This window comes from Diadema antillarum, unplaced genomic scaffold (genome assembly GCF_040938485.1).
Source record: "Diadema antillarum isolate AM-2024a unplaced genomic scaffold, OU_Dant_1.0 seq00000290_RagTag, whole genome shotgun sequence".
Taxonomy (NCBI): Eukaryota; Metazoa; Echinodermata; class Echinoidea; order Diadematoida; family Diadematidae; genus Diadema; species Diadema antillarum.
The window spans coordinates 921,368-937,427 of record NW_027271316.1 but is presented as its reverse complement, the minus strand read 5'-3'; the positions used below and the strand labels follow the sequence as shown (position 1 = coordinate 937,427).

Genomic DNA, 16,060 nt, shown 5'->3' with positions numbered 1-16,060 from the left:
ATAGACCCGTATGTGTGTGTGTGTGGGGGGGGGGGGGGTAACCCCCGCCCGTAGATCCGCCACGGGATATTAGAGTCTTCATACACACAAAATTTTCATCTAACTGTCGTTTTATAAAACTTGATAGCAATCTTATCAGGCTGCGTGCGGGGACCTTTACTGTCAAAACACATTAACATCTACCGGAGATGTATATATAATGTAAAGCTACATTCATCCTCTCTTAGTGATCACTAGATACTCATGAGTAGACCAGAACATTCCATGACTTCTTTTCTGTTTGTTTTTTTATTGCCACTCTTTGTAACGTATGAGTTGATGCGATCTTTGTTAACAAGAGCTAAACAACAAACAAACAAATAAACAAATAAACAAGAGCATCAAGCCGAAATAGCTATCGCATATTAGCGACTTTCTACCACTTGTCGAAAATCATCAATACCGAAAGAATAACGTATCTGATTGGTTAAAATTCATGTTTGTTTTTCAATTTGCTTTTCTCCTTTTAGTCAGCTGTTTTGGGTTTTTTTTTAAATTTAGACAACGAAATTTCTCTTTCGGCCTCTGTTCCCATAATTGGCTTGACCTATTCATAATTCAAACTTAGGCAACGACGAAGAAATTATTATTGATATTATTTTTTAGTATGAAATTCTGAGGAAACTGGGAAGTGTAGTACTTGTAGAAAGGCTCCACTTTGATCTGGCTAAATTACCAACAAGAATAAAAAAGACATAGTCATACACTGACTTTTTAATAGGAGGAGCGGGTGAAAAGCGAGAAGAAGATGATAATAGAAAGAGGACTAGTCGAGACGAGGTCAACTCAGGGCGTAAGAAATGGTTATGATATGATAATGAGAGAGAGAGAGAGTGGAGGAGAGAGAGAGAGAGCGCGTGAGAGAAGGCAGAAAAGTTAAAATAAACACACACATGACTTATGATATAGGCTAGTAAACGCATCTCACACGACGTACACATTCAGATACAGCTACATCAATCAAATCTTATACAGACATCGACGTATTAACGTATCTTTTTTTCATGATGGGGTAACTTTATTTCTGTGTTGATTACATGCGCTGAGACAAACTTAGACGGGTAGGCCTTAGCACTTAAACAAAATACATCAACTACCTAATAAGTATTGAATTTTTAGTTTTGTGTGATCAGTGTTGAAAATGGCGGCATGTTTTCATTTGACAGGATATTTTGATGTTTTTAAGCAATAACAATACGCGGGGATCGTGTCGTACATCTGAGAGGCAGTGAGTTGAAGAGTTTTTCTGTAATCGGCTGTTGTGGAAAATGGATGTGTATGTGTGTATGCGCGCTCGCATTTGTGTGCGTGCACGCGCGTGAACAGGTGTGTAGAGGCTTCCGTGTCACCACGCTTTACTTTGACGAGAAACTGAGTGCTTGTTCATAGCATCGTGTTGAGTTCATCTGGCTTCGAGTGTTGCTCGATTGCATCTTCCATGCATGGAAATCAGAGGCTGTCGACATGAAGTGATAGTGCATTTTCCATATTATCCTCTCTTTCTCCGATTAACACCTCGTGTGGGAGCTTTAAACGGACATTTCGAGCCAGTCTTTGCCATAGCCCATGCTGTCTGCTAATTGGATAAACGTATATAGGCTACCTCGGATAATCTTATGTGGGATAATCACATTGATCGCAACGCGCATACGAGAAGTTCTTTAAATAAAGGGCTGGCATAGTATTGTTCGAGGTGAGGATTGAGCTTTTAACTTTTTGCGAGATACATGTACCAAGAAATCACTGGATGGAATGTTAAGGAGCTTGTGATTCCAAGAAGATTCAAAGTTTATTTGATGAAAATCGGTTTAAACTGGTCGAGATATCGTAAAACAAAGTAAACCAAAACGATCCTAATAAAAAGTTGGTCCCACCTTTTATTAGGATCCTTCTGTTTTGGATATCACCGCCATTTCAAAGCCAATTTTCATAAAAAAAAAAACAAACAAACTTTGATTCCCTCTCAGAATTTCATGCTCTTTCATATCTTTCGGATTTCGCATTATCTCACACAAAAAGAGTTAAAAAACTGAAGCTCCGTCTCAACCAAAACTTACCATCCCTTTAAGTCTGTGGTAATGTTGTACTTCATGACGCGTGCAAAAATATGATTAAATGGCATAGTGAAGTACAAAATGGTATGTCAGTGCAGAAGGCGGTAAAATGTTACTTTAAGAGAAGGGGGGGGGGCTTCAAAATTTACTGGACCATCGCGTGAATGCTGTCAGCTGTATATCTCATTCTTGCACGGGAAATGATACGATAAGTAGATATTGACTGGACTTGAAAAGCAAATCAAGAGTATATAATGTTACCCCCGGTTGGATCACATTGCACGCGCCAAAGCGCCTGACATTGTGATCTGTCGAGGGCAATATTTCCTTATGTAGGCGTACTCTTAAACCAAGGCAGTCAATATAATCGATTATGGACTGAAGCGAGGTTTTCTGCATCTGTCTTATGAAAGATACAAAGCGTTTCAAATATTTTGCATTTCATGTCATTTTCTCCATAACGCACGGGTAGTATTATTCGCTCTTGTAACAAAGAATGTAGTGCACATCTGTTGGAGTATTGCACCTTTCTGCTCTGACGTAGTACGTACAAACGGCCAATCACAACAAAGAACGGTTTACGGACTTTGACAAGCCGATACGGGCGGTATCCTGTAGTCCCACTGAATTAGTTTCGTGTATTGTGTCGATATTTCATCTCATGCACAGCTATTCACACTTTTACTCGGCAGTACATCACGTTGGATCGTTTGCTGTCATTGATTAGCTGTCGAAAGTTTTGCTTGATTGTAATAATAGATTAATGCATTTTTCAGTCAGGCTCGATTGATTGAAATGGCATCTTGTCTTCGTGTCTAAAACATAGGGATCACAATTTTTGTCGTTGTTGAATGTTCCATTTTTTTTTTCAGCTCAAGCTTTATACATAATTGTAGATAGAATGCATTGGCGGCAATTGCTCAGAGGTAGCAGTTTCTAATTGTTTTTTTGAAAGTCGTGCATTGGACTCGTGTGATATTACACTTTACATGCTCTTACAGAAACGTGTAATGAACGTGATTCGGCGAGCTTCATAGTCTTTTCCCTAGCCGCTCCACTAACTAGATAGTGTTTCTGTTGCGATGACTTGCGCTTTTAATAGTCTTCCCATGAAAATTCATTCAGACTCTGTTGAATAGGTAATTGTATTCTGTTTGAATGATAGTCAATGGTAAGTACAATCGTCGTTTGTGTTCGTTTATCATTATTTCCCTTCTCCCCATTAATTCAGCTATATATTCAAGCAGAAGTAAATGACCGACCTTTGTGATTTACATGCTGTATTTGGTGTATATATTTGGGAAAAAGTAAAAAAAAAGGTAAAAAAACAAAACAAAAGGCGCGTTTCTATGCGTTCTCACATTACGCATGGGTTAAACGTATACCGATTTACTCAACGTTAGAAATAAGGGATTAACACAAACGACCTTCAAGATTCAAAGGAATAACTCCTACTTACAAAGAAAAAAAATGAGAGTAATAATATTTGAGTAAGATAGTAAAGAAGAGGAAGAAAAGGAAAAAATTAACTCAAATCAAAAGGAAACCGGCGTTCCTACCCCGCTTCCTGACATAAGGGACGATTAAAACTGACAATTCACTTTATGTGGATTCAGGATTTTAAATGTAAACATTTTTTGGTAAAGGAGTTTAAAGGTGTTCTATCAACGCCGTGGATACAAACATTATTACACTTCTAAATCCTGGATCGATCTCGAAGTGGGACAAGTTAGGCTTTTAAGATTTTGGCATGTAATATGCAATATTAAATTCCAAAACCCACTGATCCTATGTATACATGGTATATTAAGTAATTCCCTGGGATTTCGTACAATTCCCCTTTTTCCAAATTCCCCTGTGTGACGATAGATTCCGTCGTATATATCTATAGATGTATGTATCCATACCTTCATATTACGATAGCAGGTATCCAGAGAAAACGTATTATATTTTTATGATATACTCGTTAGAAGAGAAGTATATTCTTTAGAATATCTATTGTCATAATTCATATCATAATAATTGTGGTCTGTCTAGAAATCCATATTTACTATGTATTCTTAATTATTGAAGATGTTGGTGTATGTTTGTGTCGTAGTGGTCTTGTAAATTGTTTGTCCCATCTTGTTATTTTTGTTGTCCTGATTAGTATCATAATTATTACTATTTACTATGGTTTTGTCATTCCAATGTCGGGATAGACTTCCAACCTCAATCTATCAAAAGTGGCTTTGATAGGGTACCGTGTATGAAAGGTTACGTTTATTCATCCGCTATACCAAAACAGTGGATAGAAAAACTAGGGTTTTAAAATCAAGTATTGCTAACGTTTGAATACACAAGACAGTGTAGTACACACACTCACACGTCATTACTAAAACCCGTAATGCACTGCTTTGCTTCAACACGAATTCTTTCTGGCTTTTACTTTCAGACAACACTACTTGCTCAAACATCATTTTTTTTATTTTTCTCTCTTTCTCCCTCTCTGCAATGAAGCAAAATCATCAGATTTTTTTTGTTTAAATTCCCTCTCCACGAATACTGTGCATTGATTATCATTATCATCATGCATTTTTATTTCATTTTCCTTTGGTTGAATTGAGAAAAAAGAATCCCCACTCTGTAGACGAGCATGCTGAATGTAAACTGGCAACTGTATACCAAATCACCTAAAAATAAATGAAACGTATTGATGGACCAAGTTCTTTTACCGCTTGCGGAATCGGAGTGGAAATTTCTGTAAGGTAACGTAGAGGGCGATATCAATGTTGTGTTATCTTCAGTACGTACCTGTATGCATGAATCGCAAAGTTGCGGCGAAATTTGTCTTCTAATTTCTTTTCCCCTCTGCGCGTGTCTCCTCCATCCCCTTCTTGTCATCATGTCATTTGCCCGCTCATCAGCGACCAGGGTACGTCGACGACGTCGTCAGCAGACAGCATGTCGGACCAGATGGAGAAGCCGGTACCGTGGCACGAGTACATCATCTCGCTCTACTGGGCGGCTGCCACCATGACATCCACGGGCTACGGGGACATCAGCGCCCACACGACCGTCGGCCGCGCCATCGCTCTGGGCGCGATGCTGGTGGGGCTCCTGCTCTACGGCTACTGCCTCTCCTCCATCGCCGCAACTCTGGCCAACGGCGACGCTCCCCGGTAGGTATAGAAACTAGGCCGCGAAGCTTTGCGGTAACCAACTCAGCAGGCGGTATATCAATGAGCCCGCCGCTAGCTATCTCAATCGCTTCAGTCAAGAATGATAAAGAAGTTATCTGGCGTTGCCTTTGCTTGAATAAATGAAGCAGGGAACGTTGAGTAAAAGCCACAACCTGGATAGGCAGTGTTGCTTTTACATTGGCAGTGATAAAAGAAAAATAAAAAAAATAACAAATAAATGCGCAATGAAGACGAACACTCGTGGATACGAAATCACATTTCATTTTTATTTAGGCAGTCTTATGTTTTAGGGGGCTGAATTATTTTAGGCGTCTATAAACTTCCACACAGCCATGTAATTTACCCCACTAAAATTGGAAAAAAAAATCAAGTGATATGTATCAAAGGTAAATGGTCACGATGGTTAAATTTAGGTTGCTTTAGGGTTTAATAGGGTACGAGTTTAGGGTTAGGTTAGGGGCTGTGCTGCGAAGGTAGAAGCCTGAAGCATAAAATAATTTAGCCCCCTAAAACTCGGATAGCCTTCATATAAATCATTTCTTTAATTTCCTTTAAAAAAAAAAAGGTATACATGTAAAAAAACAAAACAACATATTAAACTTTGCATTTTTTGTGCGTCAGATTTTTAGTAACTAATAGTAACTTTGCCTGGACAGAAATTTAGATAGCGTTTTAATCCATATTTGGCCCATTAATATTACATATTGTTGTCTGTGGACTGATAATGCATGTAATAGTACTGGTGGTGTGGTGTTGCTGCTGAGCTGCACATGTATGCACTGCCATTTACATGGAACTGCCACTATAAATTAGAGGCAGGGCATTAAACCGATAGAAATTTGGTTTCTAGTACTTGATAGGTTAAGAGAGGTCTGTGTTCCCTCATCCAGCTCTGCTCTCTTTTCATCCTCTCTTCTTTTTTGTTTACATTTCTACCACAGTGTTGGTTTCCAGGAGAAGCTGTTTGCCGTGCAGGAGTTCATGAAGCGGCACAACCTGGACACAGAACTCCAGCAAAGAGTCATCAACTACCTCAGTCTTGTCTTCAGAAGACACAGGTACGCCTCGTCCTCCCACGAATGAAGGAGGAGTGAGCAATTGCTACACTCGTTTTTGCTTTTATTCTTTTATCTAGGCACCTGATTTCAGTGGAGAAGATTTCTGTATTTGTGTATGTATGTGTATCTGACAAGGACATTTTGTGATAGTTTTTTTACTCACACAAAAGAGGTTGTAATTTTACCTTTGGGCAATCGAAAGTCAGTGGTAGGCATTAGTGATTTGAATGATCACTTGATTGACAAAATTATGTAGCCCTTCCCTAAATGTCTCCTTTGGCCAGTGGAACAATTGTCTCATTGTATTATTATGGCAGGGATTATGTAATGCAAACTCAGTGATTATTTGGTTTTAGGACCTTTTGCACCAATTTGCTTAACAGAGCATGGCCATGACAATAAGGGTACAAGCAGGTCTGAGGTGTGTACTCACTTTTTTACCCTCTCCCTTACACGGCATTATTACAACAACAACAAGAAGAACACTAACAACAACCAACAACCAACAACAAAAGCAGCAACAACAACAACAGAAAACAAACAAAAGCAACGACAACAACAGAAACAAAAACAAAAATGTCCCCCTTTGCTGGAATAGGCATTCGGACTAGGGCCTCACACTTTGAATTTTCTAGTAACTAGACAAGTGGTGATTAGTTCTTACTTACCCTGCAGTGAGTGTAGCTTACCCTCGGAGGTGGCAAACTGGCGAGTTAGTTCAGAGCTCCCCGCATCTGTGTGGATATATCCTATGTCCCTTGTTGGAGATTTCACTGGTTCAGCGATGATCATGATATTGTTCCTGTTTTTTATATCCACTGATAAATATGAGACAGTATTTGTAGCACCGTGCATCTATTGATGTATGTTTTAACTTTGCCACTCATAGGAGATCCCAATCGTTCATTAATGGTTGTCTCTCCTGTTTTTCCCTCTGGTGGAAATGTGACGTTTTTGTTGACTCCCTGCATTTGATTCCGTGTATATTTTGTCTGTGTTCTTGTTAAGATACCAATGGTCCATTGATGATTGTTTCTTTTTCCCACCGGTAGAAATGAGACGATACCAGGAGGTGAGAGGATCATGCATGACATGCCGATCCAGCTCCAGCAAGACATTGCCTACCAAGACGTGGAGGAAACTCTCAGCAAGGTGAGGATATCCCAAGCAGAGATGCCAAGTCTCCCTGATTCTGCAGGAGTCTCTCTTAAAAGTGCCAAAATCTGTTCATGTCTGAATAAAGGGAATATCAAAATCTCTGTGATTCGGGAATTATTTTCGCCCACTGAAATGCATGTAACACACAGATGTATCTCCCTGATTTGGATGTAGAAATGTTGGCAGCAGATCTGTATCTGGTGCCGCTGCACGTTCATGCAGAGTAGAGCAGTGATTTAAATAGCTGAGTTCATAGCATGTCTGCCTCTCAATCTATAAACCTATGTTCAATTCCCGAGTCTCTAGCTGAGCAAAGTTGTGTGTAATCATATCGTCCCCTCTAGTGGAGGCAAAGCACTCTGTACCCTAGGATAGGACATACAAATGGAGATCTTGTGTATAAGAGAGTCCCATCTCATGCACTTAAAAGATTGGATTACTGAATGCTGATGGAAAAGCTTGGTAAAGTTAAGCTGTGTGCCTTTGCATGATGGTATAATTTTTGTTGAGATGGGGCATTCAGATTTTAACTTTGCGAGATTACAAGAGACTTATGAAATATTTAGAGCATGCAATCCTAGAGGAATTAAGAGTTTGATGAAGATCGGTTTTGAAATGGCTGAGATATCCAAAAACTGTGTAAAAGAAAGTGTTCCTAATAAAAGGTGGGTCCCACCTTTTATTAGGACCTCTTTTTTGGGGGATATCTCAGCCAATTCAAAACCAGTTTTCATCAAATAAACTCTGAATTCCTCTTAGAATTGCATGCTGTTCCATGTTTCAGAAGAGGTTCCTCATCATCTCCCAAAATTTGGAAGCCTGAAGCCCCATCTTGACCAAATCTTAACCCATCCCTTTGAACTCTTTTTCATATTTTCTCCCGTTCCCATCATCCCAGGTACCGCTTTTCAAGGAATGCGACTGCAACTTCCTTCGGATGCTGGCGCTGAAGCTGCACGTCTACATCTTTATGCCTGGCGATGTGATTGTCTACCAGGGGGACATGGGTCGCGAGATGTACTTCATTCGTAGAGGAACCTGTGAGGTGAGAGCGTGTTCCTCTTCTTCTCACCCCCTCCCCCCTTTGCTAGGGAGTCGCTGTGGCTTAAAGGATTTGTATACACCATGTACTTAGCTTGTCTACTATTTTCCGAATCAGAACTTCTTGACTTTTTCGCAAGTGGTTATAGAATTCAGCGATTGTGGAGCACAGAAATGAATTGTGAAATATACGTATGTATGTCACATCCATGTCAGGATCAAAGTTGATGTATCTTGTGTGTTCTTAAATCTGTGAATGGCATTCTTATTTCTGTTTTGAACTTGCATCCGCTGTCACTACCCATAGAATGGGATTATAGAAATATCAACCCTTGACGATGGGACAATAGTTTGTCCTAGTAAGGGAAAAAAAAATTGTCCTACCAAGAAAAACTAGTGTAGGAGAAGAAATTCTTGAATTGCGATGGAAAACTAACTCAGAGAAGATTGTGACACGGATCCCTCATCACAAACAGCCCTTATTCGACTTTCAGTCACCGTTCTAGGTGAACTGATTTTGAACCGTCGTTTGAATTTTGCCCGTTTTGTCCTGAAACTCTTGGGCTACAATAATTATTGTCAGTTTTCCCCTGCCCCAGAAACATTTCCAATTCAAATTTGAGTTGAAAACTGTCAAACCTATGAACTCATTTTTTTAGCTCACCTGAGCCAAAGCTGGAGCAAGCATTTGTGATCATTTGTTTTTTTCACCTTTCTTTTTTTCTTTTTTTTTGCCACCCTTGTTTTGAATCTTTCACCATTGTTTTGAAATTTTTTACCCTTGTCTTTATTTTTCTTACCATTGTTATGAAATTTTTTTTGGTCAGGTTTTGTCCAAAGATGGCAAACACGTAATGAGCAATATTGGGCCCGGCCAGTACTTTGGCGAAGTGGGGCTTATCTTTGGGGACTACCGCACGGCCACAGTGCGTGCAGCATCGTACTGCGAATTACTGATGCTGAAGCGAGTGGATCTCGACGAAGTTTTGCAACATTTCCCTCTGATAGAGAAGTGAGTATGGTTCCAGCGCTGTATGCATATCAGAATATGTGGATTTTATTACTATCTGAATACAGCGGAGACTCCTTTTCACTGTCGCAATGTCATCACTCAGTCCTAGAGTCTCTGAAAAAAAAAAATCATCATTAATTTAAGAACAAACAGGAGATAAGCTTGCCCAGACCAAACTTAGTTTGTGGCGTACTGCAGTTTCATGCATTATGTGCTAATTGTAACTAATCATTTGATAAAACTGTAAATTGACCAGTATTCACCACTGCTGTGAGCCTGTTTTAAGTCTGTTGTAACTTCTGTAGTTGTAACCTAAATCTTGCCAGATAATGAGTGCTTGTTATAACGCACATAGTTGAGCAAAGTGCGTATCTCGTTTTGCCCAAAGGACCAATCTTATTAGGTGTAAACATCTTACATGCTATTTCAAATAGTATTTCCTATTGGATATGTTGTTGTGGTGAGTATGGTTTTCATGACTTACAACACCATTAAAACAGTTCACAAAATACAAATTAAACTGTTTTAGCAGTGTTATTATAACTCACCGACTTACAACAAAAATTACAATAAAAGTTACTACAGTATAGTTAAAATGATGTTCAAAATACCACCCCATGATTGTCAGCCACCATGAAATGGGATAAACATACTCTTGGCTATGCCAAAACAGCCAGGAACTCGTATTTCAATTTCAGATGATATTGGTCAAAATTTATGACTTTTCTCCCTCTCTCATCTTTGGCATGGTCAGACAATTTTCGGATGCAGCCACTAACCAGGGTCACCTCCGTGAGCTTCGGGATGCTTCCAGACCAGCCCATGCCGAGCCGCTAAGTGAGTTTTCTGCCAGAAGCTGTCTGCAAACTACCAGTGACATTACGGAGTTTTTGATTCGGGACAGTTGGGCATACAGGACAGAGGGTTAAAGGGATTGTATAGTTTTTCTTGAGATGGTATCATTTTGGTTGAGATAAGAATTCAGGTTTTAACTTTTTGCTAGATACTTAGAAACCACTTACATGAAATATGAAAGACCGTGCAATTCATAGAGGAATTACAAATTTCTCTGATGAAAATTGGTTTTGTATGGCAGAGATATTGAAAAAAACAAAAAAAAAAACAAAGTGAAACAAATTCGTCCTAGGGTCCAACCTTTTACTCTGATCTCTTTGTCTCTGGATATCTCAGCCATTTCAGAACTGATTTTCATCAAATAAGCTTTAATTTTGTCTTAGAATTTATCTGAGTGGTTTGGCATGGTGATCTATGTCATGCAACTGAAGAGATGCCAATTTCTTGGAAGGAAACTGCTTTGCATACCACCTTTACTTTAATATGTCGGTTTGTCAGTATGTCTTTTTTGTCTTGTTACTCTGTAGTTCCAGGCACCGTGCTGGAGGCGGAAACTCATGGTCAAGAAGAGATTGAGATGTATCCCGCGGCAGCCTCCCTCAGACCTATCGACATCTCCATCAAGGTCTTTGACAAGTGAGTCTCGCCCCTGTCTGTCTGACTGTCGGTCTGTTTGTTTGTCTGTTTGTTTGTTTGTGTGTTTGTGTTTTGTATGATTGTCACATTCGCATACCTAGAAAAGGTGATGCCCTGATTACTTTAGAATGATAAGTACACGGCTTTTCATTTCCTTAGTATGAAGATTTGCACGTGATGTTGGAGTAGCAATGTTTTACTCATTATTTACACACACACACATGCACAGACAAATACACAATGAAGAGATGAATTTGATGCAAAGAGCTTTTCCCCAGGAAGTACTAGAGTGTGGAGTATGCATACGCCCTGTACTATTGTTTTGTGAGTGCACGGGGAGCACTGGATGATGATGAGGCGGTAGGCTCACCCCTTGTGCTAACACGCCAGCAAACGAGCAACCGAGGAGCAGCCAAATCTAGAAGTGCGCACTCGCGAAAAAGTTCAAATACGCGCTGTAAAAATGTTACTTCACTACGCGAAAGGCCGCCATTACTATTAAAAGTGGGTAATGGCAGCCCCCATGAAATCTCAAGACACCATTGTATAGTTTGCCCTCTAGTGGTGGAGAGGAGAAAAATCTCTTTGATTTGATGTAATACATGATTATATTCTCTCTGTCTCCCACTCTGCCCCACCTTGCAGGAAGAGTGAGGACTTCACTGAACCGTTCCAGGAGATCAGCTTCATCAGCCGAGTCTTTGCCAAGCTCCTCATGAGGTATGGTGTCCTCAAAGAGATCATGTGATTCCACTTCTTGACTTGAAATAATTAGCTCACTACTCTTGTTCTTTTAAGTTGATAGGTTGTACTGTGCAGTGTACTACAGACATGATGGCATCATTTAACTGTGATCCAGGTCGAGGTACTTTTGTAATAATGCGGCACCCCATCCATCCTGTTCTTGTAAGAAATTGAATATGAATACAACTCTTTTAATAGCAGTTTATACGTCTACGGTGAGGAACCTGTACTCCGTTAAGATCCTATGTTTCATTGATTTTTTCATGTACTTTGGCCTAGAAAATTTTGCTGTTGTACCAATTTTAATCTACAGAACTCGCTTTCAGCAGTTTATATAACTTTTGCTATCCCTTCCCTTACTGATCGTGTCTCTCTCTCCCCTGTCCAGCCGCGCGTTCATCCCGAGCGGGACGTGCTTCAAGCGTTGGGAGGCCATCCGAGTTGCCGTGGCCCTCCTGGCTGCCTACGTGGTCACGCTCCAAGCTGCTTTCCTTCACATGAACATTGGCCTCTGGGTCATCAACTACTTGCTGGACTTCATCTGCTTCGTAGACATGTGAGTTTCCAAACCTCAGACTCCTTTTATGCATAAAAACAAATTTCAAAAGGCATGACACTCTTTCAATGAGAGTGGTGTGGATTTTAGATTGGCAACCATCTTCATATCTCTCTTTTGCTGCGCCTTCCATGAAGCAGACATTTCCTGAAATACAAGTATGTATGACGACTCAGGGAAAGTTAAAGAAAAATCTCACAATGCAATACAATTCTAGGTTATGATAAACTGCTTTTATCATACTTTTTGTTCCCCCTTTTCATTCATCAGGTACCTGAAATTCCACACAGCTTTCTACAATGACAGCAATGTTCTGGTCACTCATCCTGTATCCACAGCAAAGCACTACTTGAGGTAGGTTAAATACAGCTGTCCCATTGCTAGGGAGATTACCTCAAGATTGTTTTAACCCGTTGAGGATGGATTGATTTTGCTACAACACGCATTTCCCATAGACACTTGCCCGAGTATCCTCGGGACTCGTCCTCAAAGGGTTAAAATGCTAGTAACAGTACAGTTGTAGTTGTAGTAGTTGTAGTAGTAGTAGTAGTAGTAGTAGTAGTAGTAGTAGTAGTAGTAGTAGTAGTAGTAGTAGTAGTAGTAGTAGTAGTAGTAGTAGTTAGTAGTAATAGTAGTAGTAGTAGTAGTAATAGTAGTAGTAGTAGTAGTTAGTAATTATATATAATAATTGTTCTTGTCATTACCATCATCATCATTGTCTTTATTTAGGACTACTTGCCCACATCCCGTATTCTGCATTAATTCTTTCCAACCCTCAGAACGAACTTTCTGATCGACGTTCTTGCCTGTTTCCCGACGGAGCTGATTGCATACGCTGTCATTGGGGACTTCTCAGGTTAGCACAGCGTTAAAACATCATTGAAATATTTTAGAGTAAATGGTATGTTGGAACACTCCCAACTATAATTCACCAGGCTGGTACATGTTGGTGTTCTTTGAATCTTGTTTGTGGAGTATGGTGGAAGGGTATGATGAATGGAAATTGGTATTTGTGTCTCAACTCAGCTATTCAGTCTTCATTATCAGGTTTTCAGATACCATTTTCCCTCGTTTTAGATGATGGAAAAATTTCTCATGTAATCATGATTGTAATCTGTATTTATAGAAGAAGCAGCAATGTAATGAAGTTATTTCTTTTGTCAGAAAGCAAGTTGTTGTGATCGTGCTTCTAGAATCTTTAATTACAAATCAAGGTCGAGAGGTGTTTTCAAATCCTGATTAATTTGCTCAGTTGGTGGTGTGCAATGCCCATCTGAAAGGCTTGACCTCCAGAACATGATTGAGGAGGCGGGGCTTAGCCAGACCCCACATTTACTTCCGCCCACCAGCTGCTCAAAATGTAATGCAATCTGCCTGCTCTGCCCTAACTAGCACAAACTTTTCGAGTTTGATTGACAAGTCAGGAAGAGCCTATCTCCAAAACTCAAATCAGGATTACAATCACAATTCATAGACATAGGTACAAATCCAAAGAGATTTTTTTTCTTTTGTCTCAAAGAGCTCTGTTTTTCAAGTTCAAGTGTCTCAATGATTCGTATCTCAAATCTTGTCATGGACTTGAAAATGATTTCATATTTGTATTTCCCTTTTTGCCCTGTTTCAGAGGAGGCAATCCATTTGTATGCACTAGTTAGATTCAACAGGCTTTTGCAGCTCTACAGAGTGGTAAGTACCATCGAACATAATACGCTTTATATGAATATACATTTTCTATGTCTATTAGTAGAATTTAGCTGGTCATCTGATGATCGTGATAACCCTTTCTGTGCTGGGTATGTTTGAAAGCGTGCACAATGCTGTGGGATTTTCTGTGCGAAATGACACTCTAATCACACAAAGATAGTATTCTGTGTTTGTTGCATTTGTGAAATGGTATGCTCACGAGATATATGGATACTGTACATAGAAAAAAACAAAAACTATTGTTTAAAGGCATCTGGAAAATGCATTGATTGCCCGTTCTTTCAGAAAATGAAAAGAAATGCTACAAAACTCTAAATTTTGCTACATGCCTTTCTTTTGTCAAGTGATAAAATTTCCAGACACTACAATGTGCCCAGTTTTTAGGGAATGTTATGATAGTGCAGGAGATGAGTAAAATATGTGGATAAGATTTTTATAAACTCTTTCCGACTTTAGTTCGCTGAAACATTTTTTTTTTTGGAGGAAATTTTATATAATGTACATAAAATGGTCTTTATAAATTGTTGACCGAAATGAAACGTCTACTAAACTTGAAGATGCACTAATACTGCTTTGAACTATGTACAGAGTGCATTTTCCAGTTATGTGCAGGAATGTTATCTCTTGTAATTTATTAGCTGAGATGTTCTTTTTTATTATTATTATTATAGAGTGTAGACGTCCTTCGTTAGTCTGCCCCCCCCCCCAAAAAAAAAAAAAAAAAAAAATTGACAAAAAAAAAAATAATTGAATAACACTTTGTTGTCATGCCAACAGCCACTTGCCTTCAATTACCTGGAATCAGATGTACAGAACCTGACAGGAAATATCAGGTGAGTGTTGCTTTAACTGTGATCCGTTGGCACAAACTCCAACCCAAAGCATATCTTTACTAATGCAAGACATTCTCCAGCCTGGACCCCCTTGTGAACTGGAAACTCTGATCGCATTAATGTGTGCGCAATACGAGCACATCCTGAGTGCCAAGTGTGATGTCTCTTTTGCAACCAGATTGCAGGGTAACTGTAGGGTAACTGGGGGGGGGGGGGGGGGGGTTACTGTAGCATATTTGTAGGGTATCTGTAGGGTATAACTGTAGCGTAACTGTAGAGTAGCTGTAGGGTGACTGTAGGGTGAGAGATGCTCTCTATTGCTATCCTGGTTTATTTTTAGTTTGGTGTATATGAAAAAAAAAACAACATCAACTATAAAGTATTTTTTTAGTATGGGGGCCTTCAGATTGCAGCAGTAGTTTGCAGAGAGCAATACACAAAATCGTAGTGCATGTAGAGGACTGTGCAGAACAAGTGTCCTACGTATTAAAGTCAACTGTGTTCAAGCAGGAGAAGAACATGTCTGCCCATATGGTGTGTCATTGTGGGAATGCTGTGATACAGTGGTTGAGGATTTTGATGCATAAACACAAGGTCCCTGGTTCAAATCTGGCCTGTGAAAAAGTTACCTGCTGTGCCCTTTTGACCTGGGTGTGTACAGATACATGCAGGGTTAGGGTAATGCTAATCGTAAGACCCAAGTGTAGTGCAATGATTGCACGAGAGAGATTACCTGATTATAGCAAGACTCTGTCACTATTATTGAACTCATACTTCAAAAGTACTCCATGTAATCAATGTAAGCAACACATGACTCTGAAAGGGCTGACAGTATCTGTGTCCATATCAGGGCAATTATCCCCCAAGGGCAATTACAGCCGTACCTTCTGACTAAATACTGGTTAGTGATAAGGTTAGAGTAAAGATTAGGGTTAGGGTTTGGGTTAGAAGTAGGATTAGGTTGAGGATTAGTATTAGGGTTAGAGTTAGGGGAAGGGTCCGGGGTAATTGCCCTAGACCCCTAATGGCAGGACCCTATGGTAGAATTGTGGCAAAACTGGAGAGGCTACCTTGGATAAATTTAGACCTTATTACTGTTATTATTATATTATCATCAATGCCATCATATTCATTATCATCATCAATGCCATCATATTCATTATCATCATCACTTTATCATTGTCAGTA

General features: G+C 39.6%; 1 protein-coding gene across 1 annotated transcript in view; it reads left to right on the top strand.

Annotated features, from left to right (window-relative positions):
• Positions 1-16,060, top strand: part of LOC139730076 (uncharacterized) — a 177,954-nt gene that overhangs the window by 135,842 nt on the left and 26,052 nt on the right. The window contains exons 15-27 of the mRNA XM_071640984.1: positions 5,000-5,254; positions 6,217-6,333; positions 7,386-7,485; positions 8,390-8,536; positions 9,360-9,544; positions 10,299-10,381; positions 10,927-11,035; positions 11,681-11,755; positions 12,168-12,335; positions 12,606-12,689; positions 13,115-13,191; positions 13,960-14,021; positions 14,817-14,872. Of these exons, the coding sequence (XP_071497085.1) occupies positions 5,000-5,254; positions 6,217-6,333; positions 7,386-7,485; positions 8,390-8,536; positions 9,360-9,544; positions 10,299-10,381; positions 10,927-11,035; positions 11,681-11,755; positions 12,168-12,335; positions 12,606-12,689; positions 13,115-13,191; positions 13,960-14,021; positions 14,817-14,872 (1,518 nt within the window). The remainder of the gene's footprint in view (positions 1-4,999; positions 5,255-6,216; positions 6,334-7,385; positions 7,486-8,389; positions 8,537-9,359; positions 9,545-10,298; positions 10,382-10,926; positions 11,036-11,680; positions 11,756-12,167; positions 12,336-12,605; positions 12,690-13,114; positions 13,192-13,959; positions 14,022-14,816; positions 14,873-16,060) is intronic.